This window comes from Camellia sinensis, chromosome 2, assembly GCF_055761805.1.
Source record: "Camellia sinensis isolate YWXY chromosome 2, ASM5576180v1, whole genome shotgun sequence".
Classification (NCBI taxonomy): Eukaryota; Viridiplantae; Streptophyta; class Magnoliopsida; order Ericales; family Theaceae; genus Camellia; species Camellia sinensis.
This window is the reverse complement of record NC_138962.1, coordinates 60,905,152-60,928,034: the sequence shown is the minus strand read 5'-3', so window position 1 is coordinate 60,928,034 and position 22,883 is coordinate 60,905,152. Positions and strand designations below refer to the sequence as shown.

General features: G+C 37.6%; 2 protein-coding genes across 6 annotated transcripts in view; one reads left to right on the top strand and one right to left on the bottom strand.

Moving 5' to 3' along the window:
- The window catches only part of LOC145820063 (putative disease resistance protein At4g27220), a 42,786-nt gene that overhangs the window by 2,963 nt on the left and 16,940 nt on the right, over positions 1–22,883 (top strand). For 4 of the 5 annotated variants that reach the window (XM_082914556.1, XM_082914559.1, XM_082914555.1 and 1 more), the window contains one exon: positions 143–244. The gene's annotated coding sequence lies outside the window, so the exon portion shown is untranslated. Of the gene's footprint in view, positions 1–109; positions 245–22,883 lie in introns of all 5 variants that reach the window. The other variant, XM_082914557.1, reaches the window with a different exon arrangement.
- LOC145813854 (uncharacterized) lies at positions 11,694–14,724 on the bottom strand. The gene is made up of 3 exons (XM_082909998.1): positions 14,337–14,724; positions 12,708–13,003; positions 11,694–12,197 (listed from the first exon to the last, which is right to left on the bottom strand). Exons 1-3 carry the CDS (start codon positions 14,722–14,724, stop codon positions 11,694–11,696), a joined length of 1,188 nt encoding a protein of 395 aa, XP_082766124.1.

Here is a 22,883-nt window from a genome sequence, read left to right as displayed (position 1 = left end):
AATTAAACTTATGACTTGTGTGCCTTTTATTTTTCTTCATTTTATGTATTTATGTATTTATGATTTTTCCTATCAAACCTTTTTTCCCCTAACAAATCTTGAACTAAAGGCGGAACCTTTGATCTTATGATTTTTGGAACAGGAGATTCCGTGGAAAGCCCCCAATGAGTCTGGATGGATTTTTCTACATTGATCTTGAAGTGATTTTACAGAAGATTGAGATTTAATTCCACAAAAGTTGAAGGTACAATAATTATTTCAGTTTTCAACTCTCAAACCCTTATCCCTTTTACTTTAAAGCAGTGTTTGGTTCTTTAGAATGGAATAGAATAGAATAATTATTCAGTCAAAATATATATTGTTATTATTTGGTTGATTTAAAAAAAAAAAATACATTATAAATGGAATTATCATTTATCATTGTAAGGAATTATTATTCCATGGGAGAGCTTAAACTAAGGAGAATTTTTTTAAGATCTCTGATATTAAGATTTTATAAGATAAAAGACATACAATGTTTTTATAGTAGTTGGGGTCCCTCACCATTTTCATAGAGAAAATTCGACTCAAAGAAATTTCTACCTAACTCAGAGAAACTTCAGCCCTGACATAGAAATTTCGAAATTTCTCTGATATGATCACAGAGAAATTTCATCGACGGACCTTAATTAATAAAAAAAAATTATCTTAAACCTCTCCTACTACACTACTTATTAGTTTGATCGCTTGTTTTACATTGACTCTACCTTGTGAATGGCAAAGAAAAGTCATATATATTGGTCGTTCCCTTGTCTTCTTTGATTGGTTTCCATTGCTCATCATTATTAGCATTTGTTTCTGAAGCAGCAAAAGTGAGTTTCTGGGATTGGTAAGATTCAATTGGGATCCTGTCGCATGTAAATATTTCTTTCCTTCATTCCTCTTGCTTTGCTTTTCTGTTGCATTTGAAGTTTCGTCCTTAATATTTTATTTTACTTTCTATTTTTTTTAGAAAAGATCTTAAAAGGAAGTGAACCAAGCTTGCATGAATGCCGTGTCTAATCCTGATCTTCAAACACTTTTGCTGCGAAAAGTCCCTAATAAGTGCATAATATCTTAAATTTGAAGTGGTGCAACTATGGAAATTATGCAACATTTCTAGTCTCAAGACCCTTACACTATATTTGGTTGGGAGATTTGGGAAGGGATTTGAAAAGAAAAAAGGAAAGGGAAAGGGAAAAAATAGGTGAAATATAAATAAAATTTATTACCTACATTTCACCTAATTTTACACATATTTCTCTTTCCTTTTCTAATCTTTTTTCAAATTTCTCAATTAAACACAGCGTTAGAATTTGGTCAAGAAGCCTAGATCTCCCAAAAGTTTCCACCCTTCTCTTGTAATTCCCTCCTAACCTCCCAAATTTTTCCATCCTTCTCTTATAATTCACTCCTAACTGTTAGATCATATAAAAATTTTGACGTACATAAATTTTATGACATGATTTGATGATTGAAAATTCATTAACACAAGAAACATCATGCATAATATCTTAGAAGTCAAACGATGCAAACCTTTCTGATCTCGAGGATGTCAGGATTAGGGGTGTGCGCGGTGTGGGTCGGTGCGGTTTGAGAGAAAAATAGAAACCGTATGGCGGGTGGCGGATTGATAAAAGTGTCACTAGAATTTGTCATTTTTCTTATAAAAAAACTGGCGATTCGGTTGGCAAATAATGGCGGATTTGCCTTGACGGTTCAGGCGGACTGGCGGTTTATAAAAAATATAATTCAAATTACAAAACTTAAATCAAAGAGTAAAAAAAAGACGAGAGATACCGTGATGTTAAGCATCTTGCGAAACTTTCTTCTGATGCAACAAGTGTAGCAACAACATGATAATATCAACGACTATGCCATCAGTTCATTACAAGCATCTGTGGAAGCTACAATAATCAAATACAATACATAAATTTAATATCATTCAGGGTTTACAATATATTGAAAATGTTTACTGTTGAAAAGTATTTAGATTGAAAAGTGAGCTGATGCAAGTTTGCAACATGGCCACAAAAAAAAAAAAGATTGAAAAGTGAATTGGAATCCAACTTTATTTTGGATTACTGACATCTTGAATTCCTCTCGAGCAGTAATGTAATACTATATTCTAAGGTATAGAACAACAAGCAAACTTAAATAAAAAAGAATTTTTAAAATATTATAAGACATGATTTAATAGCGGTGCGGGTCGGTGCGGTTTGGAAGAAAAATAAAAACCGGCGGATTGATAAAAGTGTCACCAGAATTTTCCATTTTTCTTACCAAAAATCGGCAGTTCGATTGGCAAATAATAACAAATTTGCCTTGGCAGTGCGGTTCAGTGCAATTTTGGCGGTTTCGATGGTTTCGGCGGTATTATGCACACCCCTCAGGATTTTGCTAAGAATCCTTTATGTCCCAAATTCTTCCATGCCTGTTTGCAATTATTATGTATCATCATGTCTTAATAAACTTTCAATTATTAAATCATATTAAAATTTATAATCTAACAATTGAGAAAGAAAGATCCGTGTCCCAGGATTTGTTTATTTATTTATTTTATTTTTATTGAGTAGATAAAAGAACCTGGTCCATAATTCAAGGTTTTTTTCTTTTTAAATAATGATGTACCTATGAAAATTATGCAACTTTTCCGATCTCGAGAATCTCAGGATTTCGCTAAGAATCCATTTGTCTCCCAAATTCTTCCATCCTGTTTGCAATTATTATGCATCACCATGTCTTAATAAACTTTTAATTATTAAATCATGTATTAAAATTTATAATCTAACAATTGAGAAAGAAAGATCCGTGTTCCAGGATTTATTTTTTTATTTTATTTTTATTGAGTAGATAAAAGAACCTGATCCATAATAGTTTAAGGTTTTTTTTTTTAATAATAAAATAATAGGTCATGATTGATCTGATATACAAAATAGTAAGCAATTCTCCTTATTATTATTCCAAACCAATAAATAAAATATAGGAAATCCTATGATACACCCTCTTTTGGAGTGTATATGATCCAGTTATAATATTTGTGATTTTTAGTTATATTCTATTGTGGTGTTAGTTATAATTTAGTTGTACATGTTGTGTTATTGATTATGATTCATTGGGATGTTGGTTATAATATTATTTTAGTTATAATTTAAAAGTTTTTAGTTATACTTTATGTGGTGGTTTAGTTATAACTCAATTTTTTATTTTTATTTTTCATTATAACTTAAAATGATTCAGTTATGACATTTATAATAACCAACCTTACTTATATCTTATTTTTATTGAAATGAGCATGCTTGTGTGGAGGTTGGTGTAAATAAAAGGAGAGTTGGACGAACTTGTTGCCAATACTCTCTCTATAAATGGTAAAGGCTTTCTTTATTCAATTGAAAGTTTTGGTTTCGAGTTTTATTTTTCTTTGTATATAATTTTATGTTTTAAATAGAGAGATAAAAAAATTACTTGGCGTAAAATAATTTAAAAGTTTTACGATACCAAATCTAATCTTTACTGTATGAGTGCTGCAATTAGTACTTCAACTAATACTTTGAAACCCTCCATTTCTTTAGATCCCACCTACAAAATTCAAATTCTTAAAAAATTTCAAACAATCCCCCAAATAATACTAAAAGCATTGTTTTAAAAATATCACACCCACCAAAATGCATATTCCTTAGCACTCCTCCTAGATTCTTTTATCTCCCAAAACCTTTTACTGTTGAACTCTCATTTTTAAACTCAAGTTTTCTCTTACCGTCAATTGTTGAACTCTTACAGTTGAACTCAAACTTTTTCTCACCGTCGACAGAGCTTTGCCGTTGATCTCTGTCCATCATCAATCTCTCTGCCATCAATTTTTGTCACATGCGATCTCTCTGCCATCGATTTCTCTCATAACCGATCTTTCACCGCCGACCTTTCTGTGTCATTGATCTCTCTGATGCCATGTTCAGACGTGTGTCACCAAACATTATAAAAATGTATAATCTCTTGTCTATGAACAAGTTTGACCCATCAAAATTTAACAAATAAAGATAACGATGCATCAACCAATTTGATTAATAAATAAACTAAAGTTCATTGCACAACCAAAATATAAGTGCGCATTAAGATTACATTCAAAGTGCCAAACATATGAATAATGTTCGGTTAGAAGTTGCCGAACTAAAACTTTTAATTCGGCCCTATGTTGTCGTTTTTTTGGCATATGTTAGGGAGTGTAGTACCCCCAAAAAAATAAAAAAATAAAAATTGAACCGTTTTCATCATTTTTTTGGGGATTAAATTACTTATGATTGTCCCGCAAAACCGAAGTTTAAGGGCAACCAATGATGAATTGCCATATCACCATCTCACATCAAATTTTCACTCATTTACCTTACATAATTATTGCCTCCCCCTTCCCCTCTCTTCCTTTCGTAAACCCTATGGTCATGTTTGTTTTGCTGATAATGAGATTGGAGTAGTATAGAGGTGGGTCCCACAAAAGCTTGTTTGTTTGCTTCCTTATTCAGTGGGACTGCTACTCCACCTGGAGTATTATTCCCACACCCCAACCGAATTACCTTGCCCTTAGATGAGCTAGGATTGAAAAATCAATCCCCTGGCTTAGAGATTGGGATACACTTTTGCCCTCAATTGTTGCCTATATATATATGTGTGTGTGTGTGTGTGTGTGTGTGTGGTAGCAAGGAAATAGCAGGAAAGACAAATCTGGCAGCAAGGCAATGGGGGGAAATCTTGGCCCATATAACCTGATGAAAGGTAAATGGAACTACTCTCATTTTGTGAAGTCAAGCCCTTCCTATTATCGCATTGTATGGGGAGAGGGCGTTCACCACCTCAAATTCCACCTACTGGGTTACTACTCTTGCCTTTATTAGAAAGAGGAGAGGAAAAATCGGGATAGAATTAAAGCCGTACAATGGTGCATCCTGCAGGATACAGGTCGACATGTGACAATCCTAACTTTTGAACAACCTGTTGTACGTGACCTCTGAAAAATTGTCTTGATCCATCAGTATCCTCTTGACAGTAAATTCTCCAATTTGCAAGGTTACCACTAGAGCGTCACTGTGTGAATGATGAATCCACAACAAGTCTTCATCGGAAAACAAGATCCTTCCTTCTGAAGAACTTATTCTCTTTGCGGAGCTTTCAGACAAGGCCATCACTTCTCTGAAGTGTGCCAACCTTCTGATCTCTCTCCTGACTTGGTTTATCTATTTCCTCAAGGAGATCGAATATATCATGTTGATGGTTGTTGTTGGCTGGGTGTTTCGTTCCTTATCTCCGTGCTTTTCTTTGTGGCCCATAGAATGATCAACGAATATTCGTAAATGACCGTTCTATACTAACTCTTCTAGGAATTACTTCAGCGCCTTGTAATCTTCGGTGAGATGTCCATAGTCCTCGTGGTAAGAGCACCGCAACCTTCAATTTCGAAGAGATAGGTTTCTAATTATTTTTGGAGACCACAAAAAGTAGGGTTCATTCTAGATTTTCATCAGTATCCGATATATCGGCTTTGCGAAGGTGGTAACCACTGCTCTGAAGGCTTCCTTTCGTAGCTTAGGATGTTAGGCGATTGCATCTGACTCCTTCTTTTAGGATCATGAGCTTTCCTTCCTTCTTTCTACAGAGTTTTCGGCAAAAGGCATACGGGCTTTAGTTCTTCCGATCTTCGAAGATCATCTTTGATCTTGCAATGTTGCTCTATTCGGCTCGTTAAGCTGCCTACATCAGTGGGAGGCTTCTTAGTCAAGGATTGATGGTGCTTATTGGTCGACTGCAAGCCTAGCTTAAATGAGGCAATCGCTAGTTGTTCAATACAGTTGTTGATCTCATTATAAGCTGCCTAGTATTTGCTGGCATAATCTGTCACAACCCAAACCCAGTACCCAAAGGTTTGGCGTCATAACAAGACAATAAAAATAAAATAATTCTAAAATTTCTGTATTAGTAACGCAAGCAGATAAATTAAAATAAAATAAATGGGTACCAAGTTTATTAAAAAGAAAAAAAAATAGTCATTTGGGTTTTTTATTTTATTATAAGAGTCTAATCAGAAATACAAATAGTAAATAAATAAAAAAGAAAAAAAAGAAAAAGAAAACATTGCGATTTATCCCCCATCTTGATCCAGCTAAATCTCGTCACCTGAAAGGAATAACAACTATAAACACATAACAGAGTGAGAACTATTATACTGTGAGTATAGGGGCATAAAATAGTCATGGATAGTTATTTACACTAAAACATTAACATAATTTAAGTTGAATAAATTAATTAAGTAGCAGAAACTAAAATACATAAATTACGTAATAACTATAACCACGGTACAAAACAGAACAAAAGGCACTGGAGTGACAAACAGAACATAAGTCAATGGATCCATGACAAACAGAGGACCACAAAATGGCCAAACAAAATCCCATGGTTTATTTAAGTCCTCCAAGGCGTGGGACTCCTGTGGTAGTACTTACAGAAAATAATTGATTATCAAATCATTGTCAAATAATTTCTAAAATTTAAACAAACGTATCTGTAGACGTCCCCCGAACGCCCCGGGAGGGATGAGTCCCGTTCTGTTCATTTGGGGTTACTATAGTTCGGACTCTCAATTATGTGTCACGGTTCTCTATCTGAACCAAAGAGTCCAAATCTGGCAAATCGTTTTGAGAAACAGATTTTTGAAAAAGTTGTGCCAAACATGGACTGCTTTGCCAGATACAGAGTCGCCACCTAAATATTTTTAAATTGGGAGAATTTAGGAAACCCTGACTCGGTGCTGAAGCCCACATGTCCGTCATCACCGGAGTTGTCTCGGCTCGGGAGCTTGGGTACGATCGGGGAAGGTCAGCTATGAGCACCCCCTTTCGCCCGGTCCGAAGACCGGCCTCTACTAACCGTGATATTCTGTTTTGAAAACGCTTATGTGTTCTTATTCTGGTTATTAGCCTAGAATTACTATGTTATGCGCACAGCAAACAAGTATAGACCAAATCGCCTAAATTGGAACAAAACATTTCATGTTTGTTTTGAAAATGGTTTGCTACTCGCAAGTAGGCTAAAATGCAGGTTTTGCCACCCTCAAGTGGGCTTTTAGAAAAGATGGTTTTGCCACTATCTAGTGGGCTTTAAAATTCACAGTTTTAATGTGTTATTCCAATTTAAGCAATTCGACCTCCATCCACAGGCATTCAAGCAGTAATATCACGTAAGCAACTAGCCTCATGGTAATCATGCTATCATGGCAACACTCACACGCATGCAAGGATGCTAAAGCATAAATACTTACATCGTACTCCGTGCCAAAACAAAGAACTCGTTAGCAATCAATGCATGATCCAAGTCCATGTTTAAATGCCTAATGCAACGCACACGGAATGTCACTAGAGTAGGCTCGGCTAGTCTATGAATGACATGTGAAAATGCACAGGTAGCATGTATTCAAGTTAGATTTGAAATGCTAATGCTGTTAGCATGATGCGCCGAGCCTGGTGCATGTAAGACAAATGTATGGATGCACGCATGCATAGCATAAGGTATGCTAATTTAAATATGCCCTAGTCTACCATCATAAGCGGGTAAATAAAAGGGAAGAAAGACGTGGGGTTGGAAGACATGCACACACGCACCCACACTTATTACAAATTTGCCCTCGCTCGGAGGGACCGAAAGAATAATACAGTCCGAATAACAAATCGACTATCCTAGCTAATTAATTATTACAGACCCTTAATTAATTAACAAAATAAATGTAGACAGAAGGTGGCCGCAGCCGTGCCTTGGGATACGTGAGTGATGCATGCTTGATCCGCCTTGCTCGGAAACTCGCTGCCATAGCATTGCTGCCTCTGTTTTCACTGCCTTTTCTTCTCTGAAAACTTGTCAAAGTCCCAGAGAACCTTCTATGAGCATTCCAAAACATCATCGGCTGGGAGGGATGGCCACCGGCCGTGTACAATATCCATCGGCTGGAGATAAAGCTATCGGCACTGAATAAATGGCCGGTCGGCACTGAATGTTGCCGGTCGGCAGAAACTTCCTGCAGAAGACAGTTTTGGCAGCAACAAAGGACAGACAGTGTATGGCATGAAATTCCAAGAAAATGTGTACACCAACACATCCCTTATCATGCTTTTGACTCAAAGGGGTATGTTCCTTGATTCTCGGACCACCAATTGCGCATTTCGATGCGTGATGGTCCAAGAAACCAAGTATGCGCTTTGATTTCAAATGTCATGCAAACCAAACAAACACATAAAGCCCAACCTCTATCACATGATCAAGAGGCAAAGCATGCATGCCAATGCAATGCAACCTAGGTATGCAAATAAGAATACAAGCATGCTATGCAACTACATGGCATACACAATGCTAACAACATAACATGCACAACGCTTTGAAACATGGCATACACAATGCAAGATGGGCTTACACCAATACAAGTGGACCTCAGCCACACTCACATAGGAGGCCATAAGATGAAAATGAGACGCCTCGAAATGCATGCGCACGTGCACGCAAACCGAGGACCGACCCTAAGGCATGGAATGCCACTCTAACAAGACATGGCAAAACATGGAATATGATATGTAGACAATGCAAATTTCAGTAGCTAAATGAGGGGGAAAACAGCCCCGAAATAAGGCGAAATGACACCCGATGCACGGAATCACTCTCGAAATGCAAAACTAGGTACATGAAATGGCTTACAGCTATACAAAGCATGCACAATATGGACATGAAGCATGAAGACAGAAGTATGGCAGCCCCAAAACAAGCATTTTTTCAGTTTTAAACAAGGCCAAACAGCAAACACACATAGGGCAAAACTAGTATGCAAAAATGGCCCTAAATGTGAGATAAAGAAGCAACTCACAGCTGCTGACCCCAAACAGGTTAGGGCCCTTCAACAACATTGAAGAGGGTCCCAAAATATGACATTTTACAGAACTGTAAAAACCCCAAAAACAAACATAGGTATGGCTAAGCTCTTATGCAAGAATTGGACCGAAAAATGGACAAAGAAGCAAGTGGTAGATGCAAAGCCCAAACAGAAAAAGACTCTTCTACAACAGTGAATAGGGGCCAATAATATGACTATTTACAGTTTATGGCAGCCCCAAAAACAGTATATAAATACACTCAAAATGTCATGCAAGATGAGGCTCAAAAGAGGCTATAACACAAAGTATACAAAATATTCAACAAACAGCCAAAGACCCTTAATGAAACATGAAGAATGGGTCAAAATGAGGCTGTTTTGAGTTCGGACCTCAGCCCAAAACCAGCAACATCAGGGGCTACCAAGGCATGCAAAAATGGGACCAAGAGAGGGGTAATGAAGCAAGTGGCACATGGAGGCCCCAAACAGTGATGAGCCCTTCTTCAATGTTGAAGAAGGGCTCAAAATAAGCCTATCTACAGTTTACATCATGCTCCAAAACAGATCATACATAGGCCAAAAAATACATGCAAGATTAGGGCCTAAAGGAGAGATAAAGAAGGAAGTGCAAGATTGGGACCTCAAATGACAAAATTTCCTTAATGAACCATGAAATAGAGCTCAAATGAAGGGTACTTTCAGTTTTGGTCGGAGCTCAAAATAGCAAGCAAAATAGCTAGAAAAATGTTGCAAAATCAAGCTCAAAAAGAGGGAATCGACACTTACCCTTGAAGACCAAACTTTGGTAGCTTCTTGGACCAAAATGCAGCACTCCTAAGCTCTGGAGAACAGCCTCTAGCTGCTGGAATGGAGGATGGAAGCCTTGTGCTATGGGTTGTAGTGCAAATGGAGAAAGGATTCTTGGGTTTGGGAGGCTTGGATAGATATATGGAGGATTGTATCTATTGTTCCAGCTGGTTTTTTCTTCTAACCTGGTATAAGGAAGAGGAGAGCTTCCTTTATAGGCAAAACAAAGTGTAAAGCTTCTTGAGGAAGCTAAACAAGGGTGCATATCCTCCATACACGTGTATGGAGGATCCAGTCTGTGCCCTCCAGCTGGCACAGCTGGCACACACTCAATCTATAGAATGCTCCGGAAGGTCGTCGGCCAGCAAAAATGGCCGGTCAGCACAATAAATTGCCGGTCGGCACAATAAATGGCCGGTCGGATAAAAAGAGTGCCGATGGGTGGCCGGTGAGGTCAAAAAGTTCCGATGGATGTCCAGATTGAAGCCCCGGAAGTTATCTTTCCAATGGCGCAAACCTTGCATTAAAATTCCTCCTGTGGAAAAAGTTATGCCCTTTTTGGTGAAGCCGCGCAGATTCGATCCAACCGGGATGATGCCCAACTTCAACTGATCATATCTCCCCCACCCGGACTTGGCTTTAAGAGATTCTTGAGTGCAAAATGAAGCCCCGGAAGTAAGCTTTCCGATGGTGGTGGCCCCATAGCTGAACTCCAAGTGTACAGATAGATAAGCCCGATTCAGCGAGGGCTGCTCGACTCGCTTCTACCCGGATTCATGCCGAACTTCTCCCAAACTAGTTTTCTCCCCTCCTTTCCTCTCTTCTTCAACTTCAAACCCCTAAACAAAGTGTTTTGATAGATTTTTCAAAGATTTCATCTCTCTTTCATTCATTTCCACTTCGTCCCCGCTCGGTTTACCGAAAAGCGCAACGTTTGACAAAATGCGAGCCTCGGAACATCGCAGAAACTTTATTTCAAAAATGTTTTGAAAGAGAGGGTTTTAAGGTCTAAAAACCATTCAAAATAGTTTTGATCCAAAAGGGGTGTGAAGTTGGGATTTGGCTCTCTCCTTGCCGAAGAGATTGAACCTTTGCCCTGCACACCTTTTATCACCAAGTAAACCATCAGTAACGCCCAAGTCTTATGGGCTGTCAAAAATGGGGTGTCTACAGTATCCATGGATTTTAATTTAAGCAAATAGAGTTCAGAAAATAATCCACGTAATTGAAACATTAACATAACCATGAAACATAAATTATATAAAATAAATTGTGATAACTCAAAACATTCGTAAAATATATTATGGTAACTCAAGACATATAAAACATATTATGATAGCTAAAGGTATAATATAACTCACATTACTGTTTACCTTTAGCTTTTACTTTCCTACTATTGAGTCCCTCTTATTACCCGTATTCTGCCTCAGTTTATATTTCTTGTTTTTGCTAATGCTCAGTAGCTTAGTAACTTATTTATAGTTGGTGAATATGCTTCACTCTTCTTTAACTTTCAATGTGTGACAACGTGTGGCGAGTTTAAATTCGACCACCTGTCCAACAGGTGCCACTTTGCCCATTCCCCACATGTCCCTTTTGGTGATTCACCAAGGCTATGCATGCACACTCACCATCCTATATGCTAGGCTGAAGAATCAGCGCGGATTTTTTTTTTTTTTTTTGTTATTATTATTTGGCCCAAAATGTTTGTTTTAATAATCCGATTAAATTACATTTACCTACAACATTAATTATTTTATTTTACTATTACTACCACTATTATTATTATTATTATTATTATTATTATTATTATTATTATTATTATTATTATTATCGTGATTAGTTATGGTATTAATTATATATTTAGGGTGTATTATTATTTATATATATATATATATATATATATTCTATTCATGATCTAATCATGGTATTGAATTAAATTAAAAATTCAGGTGTCACATTTCTCCCCTCCTTAAAAGAAGTTTGTCCTCAAACTTGTCATACCTAACTTTTCGAAGAGATATGGATACTTGGCTCGCATTTGGTTTTCAGTTTCCCATGTTGCTTCTTCGACACAATAGTTTCTCCATATGACTTTTACAAGAGGTATAGTCTTGTTTTGAAGAACTTGATCACGATGATCGAGAATCTGCACTGGTTGCTCTTCATAAAAGAGATCTTCTTGAACTTCCAAGTCCTCATAATCAACAACATGCTCTAGATCTTGAAGGTACTGCTGAAGCATCGAAACGTGGAATACATTGTGGACATTAGACAATTTAGGTGGTAATGCAAGGCGATATGCAACAAGACCAATCCTTTCTAATATCTTGAATGGCCCAATGTAACGTTGCTTTAATTTTCTTCGTTTTCCAAATCGGATAACCCCTCTTGTTGGCGAGATATTTAGAAACACATGATCTCCTATTTGAAATAAGTCTTGTCTCCATGTATCTGCATAGCTTTTCTGGCGACTCTGGGCAGTGCGAATTCATTGTTGGATGAGTTGAATTTTATCGCTCGTTTTTTGCACGATCTCACGGCCTAACAGTTTCCTGTCTCTAACTTCCGTCCAACACAGAGGTGATTGACATTTTCTTCTGTATAGTGCCTCGTATGGTGCCATTCCAATGCTTGCATGGTAGCTATTATTATAGGCGAACTCCACCAAAGGTAGGTGATCATCCCAATTACCTTTGAGGTCTAGCACATACACATGTAACATATCTTCCAAAGTCTGGATTGTTCTTTCAAATTGCCCATCAGTTTATGGGTGATAAGCCGTGCTAAACTTCAGAGTGGTTCCCAAAGATTCTTGCAATTTGTTCCAAAAATAAGACACAAAGCGGGGATCTCTATCAGATACGATTGAAACTGGGGTGCCGTGCAAACGAATGATTTCCTTAATGTATAGAGTAGCGAACTTAGTAAGGGAGTGCGTGATTTTGATTGGTAGAAAATGTGCCGACTTCGTCAATCGATCTACGATAACCCATATTGCATCATTCTTCGAGACTGATTGCGATAGCCCGACCACGAAGTACATAGTAATGTGCTCCCATTTCCATTCAAGAACAAGGAGTGGTTGCAACATTCCTGCAGGTCTCTGATGTTCTGCTTTAACCCGTTGACAATGCAGGCATTTGGAGATGTGGCTTGCTATGTCTTTCTTCATTCCTGTCCACCAGAAGCGTTCCTTCAGATCGTGATACATTTTCGTATTGCCAGAGTGGATCGCAAACCTTGAGCTGTGAGCCGCTTCCAATATCTTCTTCTTGAGTTCTGGAAGGTTGAGTACACAAATTCGATTTTGAAATTTTAGCATCCCATTGCTTATCGTAAAGTTAGGATCGGGCGTGCTTCATTGCTCCTTGTACTTTTTCTTCAAAATTTTATCTTCACATTGGCATGCTCTAATTTCTTCAATTAACGTGGGTTCTACGATTATGTTGGCAAACAGTCCATAGATCTTACAGGGAACGAGGGTACATGCCAATCTTTTGGTCGTCTTTCGACTCAATGCGTTTGCTACCACGTTAGCTTTGCCTGAATGGTGATGGATCTTTATATCGTAGTCTTTCATAAATTCTAGCCACCGTCATTGCCTCATATTCAGTTCCTTCTATGTAAACAGATATTTGAGACTCTTGTGATCTGTGTAAATTTCGTAGGTTACTCCGTAGAGATAATGACACTAGATTTTGAGGAGAAAGATTAGTACGGCTAATTCCAAATCGTGGATCGGGTAGTTCTTCTTGTGGGTCTTTAGTTGACCTGAGGCATATGCAATGACCTTCTCATTTTGCATAAGAACGCAACCCAAACCATTGTATGAGGCATAGGAGCTGTCACGAGTTTGTTCTTCAATTCTTGGAAGCAACGTTCCAACTTGTCTATCCATTCAAAGGTGTGTTCTTCTGAGTTAGCTGGGTCAAGGGTGATACTATCTTCGAGAAATCTTGCATGAAGCACCGATAATAGTCTGCTAGACCCAAGAAACTTCGAATCTCGGACACGTTAGTAGGTCGTAGCCAATGCACGATTGCTGTAACCTTTTGAGGGTCAACTGAGATGTCCTCTTTGTTAATGACGTGACCGAGGAAGTGTACACTAGTGATCCAGAATTCGCATTTCTTCAACTTAGCATAAAGCTTGTGATCACGTATTGTCTGTAGAACTCTTCGCAAGTGGTGTTCATGATCTTTTGGTGATTTGGAGTATATGAGAATGTCGTCAATGAAGACAATGACGAACTCATCAAGATAGGGTTTGAACACTCGATTCATGAGGTCCATGAAGGCCACTGGAGTATTTGTGACGCCAAATGGCATAACGAGAAACTCGTAGTGCCCGTAGCAGGTTTTGAAGGCAGTCTTCTCGATACTTTTCGTTTTGACTTTTAGTTGATGGTAGTCAAAACGCAAGTCAATTTTTAAGAATATTTGGGCGCCTTGCAGTTAGTCGGACAAGTCATCGATTTGTGGCAGAGGGTACCTATTTTTTATGGTGACTTTGTTCAGCTCCCAGTAATCAATGCATAACGTCATTGTGCCATCTTTTTTCTTTATAAATAGTACTGGAGCTCCTCAGGGTGAGGTACTTGGTCGAACAAAACCTTTGTTCAGTAGTTCTTGGAGTTGAGTTTTCAGCTCTTTTAATTTTGTCATGGACATGCAGTAAGGGGATTTTGAGATTGGTTGTGTACCAGGTTGGGTTTCAATGGTGAATTCGATTTCTCGGTCAACCAGCTTACCAGGTAGGTCTTCAGGAAATACATCCGGGAATTCTCGAATCACAGGAATTGCATTAAGTATGGGGGTTTCTGGTTGTATATCGATCACATAACATATACAACTACAATAACCCTTTCTTAGAAGCCGTTGGGCTGTCATGAAGGATATAACATATGGAGGGAAAGAAACTCCAGTTCCATCAAAAGACAAGTTCGAGTTGGTTTGGCTACCAGAGGGAGACCTTTTTGGCTTTACAATCGATAGAGGCATGGTTGACAGTCAACCAATCCATTCCTAAGATCACATCAAAGGTACTAATGCAGAGAGGAATCAAGTCTACGTGTAAGGTTTCACATTTTAAGGATACAATACAAGATTTGTACACATCAGCACTAAAGGCAGAATTACCAGAATGAAAGGACACGGACAATACGTATCCTAAGGGTTCGGGGGTTGATATTAACTTGGAGGCAATGTGTGGTGTAACAAAAGAATGAGTGGAACCAGAGTCAAAGAGAACATGAGCTACATGACCACAAATAGAAAGTGTACCTGACACAACATTCTCGGTAAGTTCTGCGTTTCCAGGTACCAAGGCAAAAGCCCTTCCTTGACATTTTTAGTCTTTCCTTACTCCTCTAGATACCGTGGGTTTTCTGATTGGTTCAGAGCGCCCAGCTGTAGGATTGGTAAGTTTTGGACAATCTCTTAGCAAGTGGCCAACTTCATCGCATCTAAAGCATGCTCTCGAGTCCCAATGGCATTGTCCCCAATGAGCCCTTCCACAAGTAGGACAGTTAGGACTAGTGCCACCTCTGGGGTTCATAAGAACTTGGTTGCTTGAACTGGTTGAACTGGTTGAGCCCATATTCACCCTCTTGGGAGGCGCAACACCGGATCTTCTGTTATCTCTTTCCCAAAATCGCTTCCTTTGGCTTGGTTCCCAGGAGCGCGAGGCTTTAATCCCTTTTTCCGCAATGTATGCTCGATCCACCACCTCCGCATAGGTTGGTAGTTTCAAAACCTCAAGCCTATCCTTGATTTTAGTATCCAATCCTGCTTCGAATTTCCTGGCTTTTCAAGCTTCGGTAGGGATGACGTATGTAGCAAATCGAGTTAGTTGCGTGAACTTGCTCTCATATTCGGCCACCATCATGGTTCCTTGCCTTAGATGTATGAATTCTGACGCCTTTTGTTCCCGCAGCGAATCTAGAAAGTATTTTTCATAAAATACTTCCAAAAATCTAGCCCAAGTCACGATATTTTCTTTCTCCAGGGTAAGAAGCCACCATTCTTGTGCATCGTCTTTGAAGGTGAATGTGGCGAAGGCCACCTTCTGTCTTTCTGTGCAAGGCAACTTGCGAAAATTTTTCTCCATGTCTCTGACCCAAGCTTCTGCTACCAATGGGTTCGTACTGCCGGTAAATATGGTAGGTTTCAAGTCTTAGAACTGTTTTATTGTAGTTGGCTCTTCTCGCCGTTCAGGTATTCCGTTACTTATGTTGGTTTGTAAGGCTAGTAGAAAACTGGTAACTGCTCTTTCCGTGATTTGCTCTATTGGGTCGGTACCGCTAACTAACGATCTGGTTCCATTTCTATCATTAGCCATTACCACAAGGTGAAAACGGTTAGTGAAATAGCCACATATATATATATATATATATATTTGGAATCAATGGTTACAAATTTAATCATCGTAATATCATATCTATGTTTCACAAAGATCTTATAGCAACACATATATCATTTACTAGGGCTGTCAATGGATCGGATGCAATCCGAATCCGACCCGAATCCGATCCGATAATCCGAATCCGTTTACAAAAAATCTGATCCGATAATCCGAATCTGTTTAATCCGTTTATTAAATGAATTGAATATGCAAAAATCTGATCCGACCCGATAATCCGATAATCCGATCCGATTATTTTCAATTTGAATAAAAAAACACAAAATGAAAAAAAAATCAAATTATATAAAATTGTAGCTCAATAAATAAATAAATGGATCGGATCGGATTATCGGATCAGATATCCGAAATCATCGGATTCGGATTCGGATATCTATAATCGGATACAGACTAAACGGATTCGAATCGGATTCGGGTTTGTCTTAATCGGATCGGATTCGGATTTTGACAGATCCGATCTGAATCTGATCCATTTACAGGCCTATCATTTACACAATACTTGTTTTACTTATGCAAAGAAAAGATGTTAGTACAACATACTTAGATAATGGCCAAGAGTTAGTGTCTAATCCTACTGACACAAAAATTTCAAGATTAGACTAATCATGGTCAGGTCACAAAAAGTGTCTAATCTTATTGATACAAAAATTTCAGGATTAGACTAATCACGGTCAGGTCACAAAAATCTCCTGATCAGATGTCTAAAAGGGACCGTTAGGCCACCATGAGAACTAGCTTTGGAAAATTGGCCCATGAAATAACTCCACAAACTCACTCTGCATGAGAGGCTCAAACTTCCACCCATTGTGCTCTACTCAAAAGCAACACCATACTACCCGAACCATGTAGATAGGAATACTGTGATCATAACCCCAAAACTCTCATCCGGTGATCCACACCGGTATCTCCAAGTATGATGCACTGTCAGTGAAGTCCACAGCTGGGATATAGACAATATACTGTGGAGGAGGTGTCGTAGTGCGAATATGGCTGCTAGGATATGCGTGTCCCCTCCTCTCTGCAAAGCCCAGGGGTAAAGGTGCGACCAGAAAATACGGCTGTCCTAGGTCCAAAGCAAGACCAACAATGTGGGTCGGCCCTATGTACCTTTCACGAGTGCTGCCCTGGCTAAGTCTCCAAAATAAGAAATCCTCATCGGGGTTGGCTTGTAAGTACACGGGTCTCCCCATGAGTCAGTCAAGTGTCGAGTGGGCTTGCCTGACAAGACTCTCTGAATTCCCCCAGCCTTCTAGTAGGTTTGTGATAAGATGAGCTTCTGGGGGCTCGAACCAAAATAACTCCATTAGGTTTGGAGGTCTAGGGTTTTGAGAATAGAGGAGAGGGAGAGAAAAGGGGAAGAAAGAATGAAAAGTTTGGACCAAAAAGTGACTTTAAAGTGGTAGCAGTGGCGGCGGCGGCGGCGGCATGTTGGTGGTGGTGGTAGCATAGCGGTAGTGATGGCGGCGATGGTTGTAATAGTGGTAGTAGTGGTGTCATGGTGGTAGCAGCAGTAGTGGTGGTGGTGGTAGTAATATTAGCGGTGGCATGATGGTAGTAGTTGTGGTTGTGGTTGTGGTTATGGTTATAGTTGTGGTGGTTGTGGTAATAGTAGCGGTGGCATGATGGTGGTGGTTGTGGTGATGGTAGTAGTGGTAGCAGTGGTGGTGGTGGTGAGTTTATAATAGTATATATTAATACTTATGTTTAGTATTTATAAATTCAGTCAGAATTAAGTAAGTTTTATATGACTTAAGTGACTTAAGTGTTGAATCATGTTATCAAACACCCCCTAAGTTAAAAGTAACCCTACCTCAAATATGGAGGCAAGAAGATGCAAACCCAAAGAGAAATCTCGAAGGAATCGCAATTCAATCAGTCAAAATGTTGATCTTCACTTGTTCTTCACGTTTAATGCAAGATATGTGGTGGATTCTTGGTGAAAAATAGATCAAATCAAGGTTTGGAGGTCTAGGGTTTTGAGAATGAAGGAGAGGGAGAGAAGAGAGGAAGAAAGAATGAAAAGTTTGGACCAAAAAGTGACTTTAAAGTGGTAGACTTCAAACAGACCGCTCAAGCAGTTAAAGCTTGGCTCGAGCAGTGAAAGAAATCTCTCAAAATCTCTGTTACTCGAACAAACAGCTCGAATGGTCTAAAGTTCACTCGAGCGGACTTGCTTCTAGCACAGGTACCCAAATTTCAAACGGGTATAACTTTCTCGTCCGTACTTCGTTTTGGGCCGTTCTTGTGTCTAAATCGAAACCTCAGAAATAAGCTTTCCAATGGCTCTACCCTCACATCCAGATTCAAAGTGCAGAAAGATAAAAAGGTAAAAGAGTGAAGACTGCTCATAGGGCAATTATCCAAATCAATGTTTTTAGTTCAATCCTGTTTTACCATTATGAAACCACCCCAATCAATACTCTAAAATGAATTAAAGAGGTTCCAAGTACAATAATAAGAGTGTCAATAGCAATCCTAAGGAATACGAAGTGTTACACTCTCCCCACCTTAGGAAATTGCGTCCCTGAAATTAGACACTTCAAGATTTAAAGTTTGTACAAACCGAAATGAAACAGATATTGGAGCTAACACTCCCACCAACTAATCACAAATGACCTCTACTTAACAATGAGTTTCTAGAAGAGTCTCCCAATGCAAAGGATTTCGCGTGATAAACAAGAAACGACTCCCACGAAAGAAGATGAGGCAACACAATCATATAAGGGGTAGAATAACTCCCAATAGAATTACAATTGTCACTCCAAAAATCTAGCTCGAAATCTAAAGGAAATTTTCGTATTTCAGTCCCACACTGGTATTCTGACAACATCTCAAATGATGTGAATAACAATTTGAAAGTGGTGAGTCTCTCTTTTAACTCCTTCGTAAGAATTTCCACAAGAACCTATCGATCCTACGAAATAAAAGTCAAGCAAAAGGTATCAGTAACATGCCCTATAGTACTCGCGTCTTAAACAGACTCAATCTCAAGAGAATAACTCACGGTTGTCTAACGACCTAAAACCTCATAAAAATAAGCTCTCACGTCACATTCACACCCCAAGAAATGACTACCAGTTGCTTTGAACCAAAATTTTCAAATAATTACCTCACACCACTTAAAAAGTCCTCAACCCCCTCTCATAAGAAAGAAAATATTCTAATAAGAATTCCACCTTCCAATCATGGCCTTCAACAAACATAACCCAACAAAACCAAAAGCATTACGAACTACGTTCTTACAACACAGATAGTATTACATGTCCACACATCACTAAATTGCGTTTTTGAAATACTTAAGAACCAAAAACACCAATATATATATATATATATACATATTTCCTAACTTTTGAAATTAAAAGAGATTATTCTTGACAGAAAGCTTTATAAAAAATATATATATTTCTTGACTTTTGAAATTAAAAGAGATTATTCTTAACAGAAAGCTTTATAATATATATATATATATATACACACTTTAGATACAAACAAGTGAATTGTAAAAGTGAAGGGTTTGAAAAGAATCTTTTTTTTTTTTTTTTTTGTTGAAATAGTTAAGGGTTACACACCTCATAAGACTCGGTACGCCATCTTCATGACTATTTCTTCTTTATTCACTAGTTTATCCAAAACGATAAATTCTTAATTTCAGCAAGAATAAGGTCATACTCAATAGGAAAACTTTGTTCTCAACTTTTTTCTCAAATAGATTTCAACTGGTGAAACCCTCAACCGTCACCCAACAATCCCATTCCAATCATACAAGCAACAATAATTCAAAATAATAACAATAAGGTTAAATAAAACAATAAATAAGTTTTGCTCATAAACTTGGGAAGTCGTATTCCCCCACAACTACCATTACAATATATCAACCACTCATTACAAATTTCAAGCTCGCAAAAATAATTTTCGCAACTACCCCCATCTTGGGGATCACATGCGACCAACTAGAAACAAGCATCAAATATTCAGCATGACTTGTCACTCTCATGAATGACATACACACAAGCAAGTAATACTCATCTTTACGCCTCCTATTCGAAGTGTAAGACGAGTCATGAGGTTGCTCATTGTCAACATCTTCCAACGCCATAACTATAATAGACAATCACTAAAATACACACAAACAAGTAATACTCAGCCTTACGTCTCATATTCGAAGTGTAAGACGAGTCTTGAGGTGGCTTATTGTCAACCTCTTCCAACACCACAACTATAATAGACAATCACGCAAGAAGAAAATCATCCACACTTACATCGTCTACCTATACTCGCACAACATCCTACATTCCTTAAGGTCGATGCCATGACACTAACTATAAAGTTGTAACATTACTCCACACCACATTAATATTATAATGTCCCACGAGATCAAGCCTAAATTCAACACCTTCTATAACGCGAACTCACTCAATGACAAATATTTATAGCATTCCTAAGGATAGTTAACAAAATATTCTACCTCTCACCCTCAAAGTATAGCGAACCAATCATAATAAGACACATGTAAAGAGTAACACTGAAACGACCTTCAAATTTACGAATCGTTAATATATAAATTAATCTCAAATTTCAATAAAATCTCTCCAAACAAAATTCAATATGTATCTCTCATCAAAATAACATTATGCCTCTATTATAAAATTCTAATTAAAATAATATTTTCAGTACATCAATCCAATCACTACTAAAGCTGCTCCGCCTCTAAAAAACAATTTAATTCGAGAAGTAATTCACCACGACTTACTAAAATGAAAATGAAATCTAATTCTCATAACTGCTTATGTCACAAACAACAACACCAACTACTATATCAAACCCACCACAAAAACCTACACAACTCAAGACGAAAGGTTACACTAACAAATACTCATAGTTGTAGTTATTTTGAAATTTCCTCCAAAGTCTCTAGTTAGTTGCTCACTTCTACTCAAACTCTAAAGATACAACCACAAGCTATAATGTCACTCATTCATTCTAAGAAATTTTTCTCTATCAACAACGATCATTCCAAAACAATTTTCATAACTAACAAAATAACATAAGTACTATTGTCACGCCCCAAGCTCTGTGACAACGCCGCACACTCATATAAGTGAGCATGCAAGGCTAAAAATCCAATCACATAACCCACAAAATAAAATACTCAAATTAAATCCTTAATTGTCATAATGCCAAAATCCATAAAAATAAATAGTTCTCATATGAAAATGTCCACCAAGTCCACTAATTTAATCCACTAACAAAACAATAATCCAAGTACTTAAATCATGGTCCTACTCTCGGCACTCCCACATGTAAAAAAAAGATCCCGCGCAGCTCTACTCTTCAAAATCTGAAAAAAAAAATAAGAGTAAGCTAGATAGCCCAGTAAATAACCAACCATCACTGCTAGCTGGATCAAGTATACAAAAATAAATAAATAAATCGATAACCAATAAATATAATTTTTTCTACAGTTCAATAAATGAACAATTATTTGTAAGGTGGTTTCATAGCTAAAAATAAACAATGTACAATACATTTTAAATGAAAAGCCAACAAGATAATTCAAAGTAATTCGTTGTTCAAATCGATGGTTCGATATTCAGATGGTTCAATGATTTGATTCACAAAACCCAAGTCTTACTGACTACGGTCACATAGCCCGTGACAAGGCCCAGAACCACACATAGGCCGGTGGTAAAGCCCCAAAAGAAACTAGTTTTTGTGCCAATAAATAACCCCCATTGGCTAGGGTCCAAATCATAGTCAGACTAGAGTGATGTTCAAAATTCAAACAATACACAACTTTTAAATAAAACATTCGAAGTTTTCATGAATAAACGTTTAGTACAATTTTCAGAATAGTTTAACCAAATATTCAAATAATTTTCATAATAATATTCGATGTTGTTTTATACTTGACCCATATTTTATTGTAGGAGAACATAAAGGCTATAAATAAATATTTATGATTTTAAACGATTCGATAGGAATAAAAATGAACCAACAGTGATAGAGGGTTACTTACCTCAAACAGCTAAAATAATATTTCCCAAGCTAATCTCAAATTACCAAGATCCACCTCAATCTCACAAACCTAATAAAATATTACACCGCATAAACAATTATTATGTGCACCCATCCATCTCTTCTTGTAACAACAATAGAATAAATTAACCCAATAGTCTATTAGGAACTCCCACGATTTAGCATCAAAACAAAGCCATCACGGCTTCAGAAATTCTCAACCCATATTATTCTCTTGTTGTTTATATACATGTAAAAAAAATTGTAATTGCTTGTAGTCAATCGTGTATCCCACAAATACACCGCCATTAAACTTAACCCATCACATATCAATCTCAAAATATGAACCACCCAAATGGGATGCCAAATACACTCTAAAATTGAGCAAAATTGAGACCCCCAACATAGACTACATCAATATATCTATTTAATCATATATGCCCATAAAATCATCTATTGATATATTAACACTAAAATCATAGATAGGAATACAATAAAATAAATCTTACCTAAGTGATGAATAAAGCAAAACCACCACTCTTATGAATCCTCCCTCTTCCTTGGTTTGGGTTTCTTTTCTTTAATTTTAAACTTTTCCAAACCCTTGTTGCTGCCTTCACCTTTAACTCTTCCAAACCCTTTCTGCAGTACAAGCCTCTCTTCTCTTTTTCTTTTCTTTTTTCTTTTACCTTCTCAAACCCTAGCCGCTTATGGAGCAATTCAT